Source organism: Malurus melanocephalus, unplaced genomic scaffold (genome assembly GCF_030028575.1).
Source record: "Malurus melanocephalus ecotype Western Australia unplaced genomic scaffold, MMel_1.1 scaffold_149, whole genome shotgun sequence".
Taxonomy (NCBI): Eukaryota; Metazoa; Chordata; class Aves; order Passeriformes; family Maluridae; genus Malurus; species Malurus melanocephalus.
Genome location: NW_026623381.1, coordinates 331,435 through 339,536, shown reverse-complemented (window position 1 = coordinate 339,536; position 8,102 = coordinate 331,435). Strand labels below are relative to the sequence as shown.

The 8,102-nt window shown below is 49.1% G+C and overlaps 1 protein-coding gene across 1 annotated transcript in view; it reads left to right on the top strand.

The window, feature by feature from the left end:
* Nucleotides 1–8,102, top strand: part of COL5A1 (collagen type V alpha 1 chain) — a 123,160-nt gene that overhangs the window by 47,511 nt on the left and 67,547 nt on the right. The window contains 3 exon segments of the mRNA XM_057371595.1: nucleotides 3,125–3,256; nucleotides 4,854–5,000; nucleotides 5,108–5,356. Coding sequence (XP_057227578.1) covers nucleotides 3,125–3,256; nucleotides 4,854–5,000; nucleotides 5,108–5,356 — 528 coding nt within the window.

Below are 8,102 nucleotides of genomic sequence, written 5' to 3'. Positions count from 1 at the left end.
TTTTTTCTGTGGAACCACAGCGATTTCTGAGTTCCTGAGGTTGATGTCATTGGAAGTGATGTGACATTTTTTTTTGCACGCATATAGAATAAGTGTTAAGAAACTCTCCAGAAAGAGCTTTTCCAGCCTTGTCTGGGAGCTGGCTGGGGAGCTGAGTTAAACTGGCTTGATGGAACTTCATCCATAAAGCAAATGAGTCACCAGGCATAAATGGCTTTACCATAAATGTCAGGCAGATCCTCACTGCTCCTGACAGTTAGCACTTCCATCTGTTTGGTGGAGCAAATCAACCCCTCACAACTCACAAATGCGCTSTCCTGACTCTTCCTCGTCGCCAGAAGCTTTAGGAATAAAGGCCAAAATGTGATTTATGCCCCCTCTTTTAAACGCTGCTGCTTCTGATGGATGAAATTGTGGTTGTTTGCGGGCAAAAAAAAAAAATCGACTTTTTTATCCTCTGCTTCAAATTTTTTTTTGTCAAACCAGCAAAACACAACTGAGCTCAGCCTATGGATGCTACCAGGTACTCCAGTCACTGGAGAACTTTCCTGAACTTTGTGCCTAACTCATTCCCAGGCCAAAAMAAAGCTTTACCCATTGTGTGGGTGGCTGGAGGATGCTGCTGGTGCCTTCTGCAAAGTGACACCACAGCATTTCTGTCCTGCTCTCTGACTCAAATACCTCATTAYTCGAAAATAATTCTTTGATTTTGCTGATCAGGTGTTTCAATCCTTTTATTGGTGCAGGTGTTTTTTTTCCCTGTACTCCAAGGCATTGCCAATGCCCTGAGGATGCTCAAACCTGTGCAGGGGAGCAGRGATGGAGCCAGAATTTGTCCCCATGCACAGCTCAGGAGCTGCCATCAGCTGAGACTAAAAACAAACCCAGCTTTAGCAAATTCTCTTCTGCTTAACCTTTGGCACCGTGTTTAGCCAAGATGCCTCCCTTGCTTTATCTGCTCCTTGAGGAAACGCAGTTGTAGCCCCGGGCACTTACAGGATGCAGCCTATCAGCTCTCCACGAGGTGTAAATCCACCCTTATCAGGGAGAAAAAGCTTTTTCTGCCTGCCCTGCCTCTTGGAGACGAGTACCAGGTCTGCTTTGGGGCTGCTTTATTTCAGCTTATCCCAACAATGCCAGGCACTTCCCATGGAAATCGGGGAGYTTGAGGCACCTGAGTGAAGGAAGGGCAGGAATAACTTTGCTGGAATGTCAGGGATGGGTGGCCGAGGTGCTGTGAGCAGAAATAGCAGCTGGAAGGGCTCTTCACTCTGAATAAATTCCCTTGGCCAGGTTGGGCATTCGCTGCTGGAGGGGATTCCAAAGGAAWGGGCTGGTTTGGAGCTCTGAAATAGCTTTGGTAATAAAATACAGGGCTGAGTGACCCCATAACCTTCCCAGCACACCCCAGTCCCTGCTCAGGGCTGGGTGTTGTCCTGGAGGTCACACCATGCCCAGCTGCCCGTGGATCCCGTGGGTAGGTAGTGGTCAGAGCTGCTCAAAAAAAAAAAAAAAAATTACCTACAAGGCAAAAAATTCAGCATTTTGTATTTTCCCAATACTCTGTGCCCATTTTCGGTGGTCACATTGCAAAAGAAAAAGCCGGGATAGTAACGGCACAACCGCTCCGTGAATTTGTTAAAAACATTAAAAAAAAAAAAATGGAAAGGGAAAGGGAAGGAAAGATGTTTCTCGTTTTTAAAAATGGAAAACTGGAAACCACATTTGCAGACATTTCTGTTGATTCTGTAAAGGTTRTTGGCTGGAAATGGTGACTAATGAGCTGCAGGGCTCATTGAGGGGTGGCTGGTGGAGGTCTGAGAGGTGCCCAGATGTTCGTGAGGAGAGGGGAGAGCCAGCCTGGGAATGGAGCATAAAAGGAAAATATCCTTTTCCAGGCAGCCCTGAGCTGCTCCTTCCCCTCACAGCTGATATCTCCAGCCCCACAAAGYCCTGGTGACCTCCTTTCCTGGTGGATCTCTGCCCAAAAATGGGAACAGCACCTTTTTTTTTTATTTTTTTGTGAAGTCGGTGGGACACGTCCAYGGGAGGCTGAGCTCTGCGTGATCCAGCGACACCAAGGCAGATTTGGCCATAATTTCAAAAATATCCTATTCCACAGGGCTGTTTGCCAGTCTGGCCAGGCTCCCTTTGGAGCTTCTGGTTCCTWTTACTGCCCAAATCATCCTCCCAGTTCTGCTGTAACTCTCCTGCTTTTCCCCCTGATGCTTTAGCCATGTTTGTCTATTATTAAATGCGATTTTTTTTCCTCCCCTAATTAAAGTATCAGCTCTAAGCATCCAAGTAGTAAAGTCTTATGTAACTGTCTGCTGAATGAACTGGCTTTTGGCACCAGGGTTGAGCAGCGTGGTGGCTCTTCAGGAAACTCAGGAGCAATTTCTGCTCTGACCTTGGGGCTGTGGCTGTGTTGGGCTCTGTTTGCTCTGTGCCAGCGCTCCATTAATGAGCCCCTGCCTAACGAGCTTCCTCTCTACTTGGTTTCTAAAAAACCACTGCATCTCCTCTCCCTTGGGCTCTTTCCTTGGATCATCAGATGCATTTCTCATCTCTCTCTGTGTCACTGTTGCGGGTGGAATATCGAGGTGAAGTGAGATGTGAAAATGGGGGCGATGCCTTTGGTGAGACCAGCAGGTGGGGTGGGAGCAGCAGAGCAGTTTTGAGGTCAAAAGCAGCTTTTTGGACTGGACAGGGCGACTCTGGAGTCCTGCAGAGCTGCACAGGACCAGGTGGAATAGAGCTGTTTTATTGTCCTCGAGATGCTGCGGATTTGGGGGCGGATTTAGAACCCTTTGCTCTTATTTTTCCAGCACCCGCCTTGCCTGGGGCTGTCAGAGCTGTTGTACTGGGTGATTTATCTCTTTGGGGAGGTGAATTTGGGGCTGGGGATGAAGCACAGTGGGTTCACACCTCATGGAGCAGCCCAAGACAAACAGCTCCTCCCTGAACTGGAGGTTTTCCCCGGGGGATGTGCCCGTGTCAGGACCGTGACCCTGCCGCGTGTTTCCATTTTGATTTCTTTGTGCTCACAGCTTTGATTTCAGCCTCGGGCTGGCATCCCCGTGAGCACCATCCATCCCTGACCCCTGTGCTCCCCTCCCTGCAGGGTGACATCCAGCAGCTGCTGATCGTGGCRGATCCACGGGCGGCCCTCGAGTACTGTGAGCACTACAGCCCCGACTGCGACACCGCCATCCCCGACGCCCCCCAGTCGCAGGACCCCAACCCCGATGAATACGTGAGTCTCTCGCAGGCTTTGGGGATGTTTTGGGGCACAGTCACGGGTATTTGGGTTTGTATCACACTTGCAAACACGTGGCTCGTTCCTCCCGCTCAGCCTCCTCTCCAACATCCAAGACAGAGCTTGTTTGTAGGATTTGCCTGTTCGGGGTTTGGCTCTCACCCTTGGGAGTTTCCATTCTGTCTGCTCTCCTCCCATTTCCAAAGACTGAAAAGAACATTCACTTGGAGCTCAGAAACGCAGGAGAGCCAGCGGGAGCCAAGTGTGGAATATTGACCTTCCCTGGCAGCTCCATCCTGTCCGGAACAGGCACCTGTTTATAAAATTTCCAATTATCCTGGTGAACTTCTGAAAGGATTAAACAGTTCTTTCTCAATATTCTGTGAAACAACAGGTGTGAAAGGAGGGGGAAGCATTTTTGCCCCTGGATTTGATCTGAATCCCATTTTGGCAGAAATGMTCCTCAGTCATCCCTAAGAGCTGCTGTGCCCAAAAACATTTTTATGGAGGCTTCACCTCAGGTCTTTTCTTTAAAAAAGGAAATAGATCAAAAAAGGCTGATGCAGGATACATTTTCATTTTTACTGCCCAGTTAGAAATGCCTGGGTGTGGCTGATTTCCAGAAGAGCACCACCTGAATTTTGTCTTTTTTTAAGAGGTCTCAGCTCTGTGCAGTTGCTCTCTGGCCTCCTCCCTTGGGCTGATTYGTTTTCAGCTGAGCCCAAACCTGCAGGGTCAGGGAATCCCCACGAACCAGTAATGCCACCAGCCCTCTGAGTTTATCTTTGGGATTAAATTAATCCTGCACCTAAGCGGGGCTTTGGGATGCTCCGGTGAGGCGCAGCCTCGGGGAAAAACGCTGCAACCGCTCTGCCAGCTCTTGAGGAGAAACACGAAACGAGACAACTAAAACAGCGCTTCGGTGCAGCCAAAACCTGCAGCAGCAGGAAAATAAAGCTCTCCTTTYGGAGCCAGCAGCCTGACAAGAGCTGGCTTGTCCCAGGGTTGTGTTGCTCCGTGGAGGAATAACCGCTCCACGCGCCGGTGGCCGCTGCCAGGGAGAGCGGGGCTGGCGAGGAGCGGCGCCGTGCCCGGCTCTGTCCGGCTGCTCTCCGGACAATCACTGACTCCTTGTGGAAAAGGCTGTGAGGATCTGCTTCCCCCAGCCCTTCTGGGTGGGATGGCATGGCTGGAGGAGAGGGAGTGACGGTGGCACTTCCCAGAGCGGCTTGAGGGCTCCCTGCCCCACTCTCATGGGGTCAGATGTGGCAGAGCTGGGAGATCTCAGCAGTTCAGGGTTAAAAAAGCACCCAAGAGCCACTGGTTTGGGTTGGAGGGATCTCAAAGGGTGTCTAATTCCACCCCTTGCTAGAAGCAAGGACACCTTCCACGATCTCAGGGTGCTCCACGTCCAACCTTGGACTCTTCCAGGGATCCAGGGGCATCCACAGCTGCTCTGGGTGCCCCCTTCCAGGGCCTCCCCATCCTCCCAACGAGGAATTTCTCCCAAAAATCCCATCTGAACCTCCCCTTTGGCAGCATGGAGCCGTGCTGTCCAGAGGAGCTCCTCACTCCCCACCTCTCCTCTCCGCAGTACACGGACGGGGAGGGAGAAGGTGACACCTACTACTACGAGTACCCCTACTACGAGGACGTGGATGAAGCCGTCAAACCAGAAGCCCCCACCACCAAACCCARCCCTCCTGAAGTGGCTGCAGGAGAGACACCCGAGACCAAGCAGGTACCGAGACGGGTCCTGGCAGGGGCGAGGCGGATAAACCTTCACAAAAAGGGAGGATGACACAGAAATTTCCGTTTCTCTGACTGCGGGGTTTCATTTTCCAACAGGATTATCCAGCCCCCACTGCAGCCCCGGAGAGGGGGAACCCCGGGAAGCAGCCCAAGGAGGATGAAGCCGTGGGTGATCCCCTGGTGGATGAGTACAACTACGAGACCATCAACGAGGAGTATTTCACCCCCATGCCTTACGAAGACATCAACTACAACGAGGAGATCGACCCCCAGGGCGGCCTCACCGAAAACGCGGTGGAAGCCGAGCTCCCCACCAGCACCGTCGTCACCTACAACGAGACCGATGTAATTTCAATTCGTTTTCGTTTTTCCCTTTGTTTTTATTAATTCTGTTTTTATTAATTCTACAGTTTCATAGCCCTGGAAGCGAAGGAGACGGGAGCAGCCAGATGGGAAATCCATAAGTGGCTCAGGCAGCTGCCCGGGAGAGGAAGTTTCTTGTAAAATGTTTTCACTCCAGATTTTTCAGGGTGGGGAACGCAGAGATTCGGAATTTGGTTAGGGATTATTCCCCTGGAAAAAGCTGCTCATATTGACATCTGCATTTCCTTGGGTGAAGTGGTTGCCTGACAAAAAGAGAAATGAGGATTGCTGCTAAAATCTCAGTAAAAGCCTTTTATCCCAAAGTTATTAATATAAATCCTTAAAATGTTGATTCGCTGGAGAACATCAATATTTTTCATTTTGCTGTTCCCACTGAAAATCATCTTTATGTTTTTCTGGTTTTTTTTTTTTTTTTTTTAAACATTTTAACACTGGGACAAAGCCTTGATTTKAAAACTGCTGGGTCCACCTGGCTTTGTTCTGTGCATGGATCTGCTCATCCCAGACCCCACTGAAGCTGTTTCTGTTGGATATTTACACTTTTATCTCCCCACATTTCGAAATCCTTCAGCTGAAATGCTGCACTTGAGATTCTTTAATGCTTAAGCCTTGCCCAGTTCTCGCTTTTTATTTTGCTGCTCAAATGAGTGAGATGAGACTGGGATGAATTTTTGGGAGTTGGGTGCTGTGGAGCACACTGAGCAAGGAAATATTGACTTTAGATGGGTAAATTCTTCATTAAATTGGGTAAATTCTTCATTAAATTGGGTGAATTCTTCATGGGTAAATTCTTCATATCCAGGAGCACCAGCAAGGCAATAAATAATGGGATGACATGGGATTGCTCAAGGTTGGATGGGTTTTGGAGGAACCTGCTCTGGTGGAAAATATCCCTGGCCGTGGCAATGGTTTGGAACTGGATGAGCTTTAAAGTCCCTCCCTCCCAACCCACAGCATTCCATGTTTCCAGAATTCTTCCAAATCCCAGGAATTCCAGCAGCTCCCAGGAAGAGCTTCAGGATGGTTTTTCCAGTGGAGAACAATCACTGAGTTGTGGAGCTGTCAGGGAGGATGGCAAAAAGGTGGAGGGTGTGAAAAGAGAGAGCAGAACTTGGCCAGGATCCTTGGAGTTGGAATTTTGATGGAAAAGGGGACAGGGAAAGCATCCAAGCAAAGATCTGAACAGCTGAGAGAGAGAGGCAGGTGCAGCTCCAGCCACCCCAAGGGCAGGGGGGATCCAGTCCAGCCAAATGGGGATAAAAAAATGGGGTGGAGGAGGTTGGACAGCCCAAAGTAACACTCAGGGAGAACCAGAAAAGGCTCCAGGAAYTCAGGGAGCCAACCTGAGGCAGCCCATGGAYGGGAAAGTTTTCTGYTTCCYGACYAAGAGCCAGAAATCTTTGGCCAATMTTGGATTTCTAACAGAGAGGAATTAAAGATTGGACAGAGGGAGCTAAAAAAGCAAAGGAAGGGGAAGCAGGAGGCTGAAGAGCCACTTGAGTTGTTAGGAAAAGGAAATAGAGGAGGAAAGTTCAGAAAAAAAGAAATAGAGGAGGAAAGTTCAGGTAAGGAACTGCCCAGTTACTCCAAATATCATCTTTCCATGCAAACAGACCTGGGGACCTCAATTAAAAGATCAAACCAGATTTTTTTTATATTCATTTCCAGACGTGCACTTTGCTGTTTTCCCCAAACCCTTTGAGCCAGATAAGATTTTTTAGATTAGGGTTTGAAGGCTTCAAAGTGCAAAACGAAGTGAAATATTTCAGTCAGGATAAAAAGGGGATGTGATAGCAGTAGATGCATTTAAACCAGCACAAAGGAAAAATTATTCTGACTTTTCCAAGTTTTCTAATTGAATAAATGCCAAACTGTCATTTCTTCCAAGGCCAGTTGGTGTTTGCAGAGGTAAGAGAAAATGGGGTGATGATTGCCTTAGTTCTGGGCTTAGTTTTAGTTTCAAACCTCCTGAATTTAAACCCAGATGCTCATCTTTATGGGTTCTGAGTAATTTTGGCACAGAAAGAAGGTCTGGAAGCGGTGATGGCACYGAAGTGACTTTGAATTGGTAGTAGCCAGGAGATATTCCTCCAGGAAGCACTGGAAATAATTCAATTTCTGGACTATTTTGGCCATTACCTGGAGAGGAGAGACACAAAATAAACCTCAGCAGCACATGTTGTTCTGCTGCTCAGAGCAGGGGGTGCCAAGGGCCAGCTGGAAGCACAGGGACGTGGAGAGGAGCGAGGAAATTCTGATCCTTGTCTGGATGTCCTTGCTGYGCCCCGCAGCATCGGCTGGGGGAAGGATTCCGAGTGGATTCGGGGATTTGAGGCTCGAGATTTGTAATTTCTGCTCCTTGGACGAGCCCAGGCGCAGGTTGGAGCCCAGACTAAACAAACAGSAGGTTTTGGTAGRRGYGAGCTGGGATTTTTCCCCGTTTCCTGCTGTAATGGGACGCTGGCAGTGACACACGGCGGGTTTGGTGTGTTWGAAATGTGGCAGAGGATGTGGGACTCTGATAATTCCACTCTTGGAGCTTCCATGACCTCGTTCCTCAGGCATTCGGAGCGTGCAGGATCCTCCTGACAGGACCTTGGTGCTCTGCTTTGTTTTTCTCACTCCAACTTCTCTGCTCCCGGTGTTTTATTGGGGATYAGGGAAGAAATCCCAAAGTGTGGATTTGACACGAAGCTTCTCCCATCTG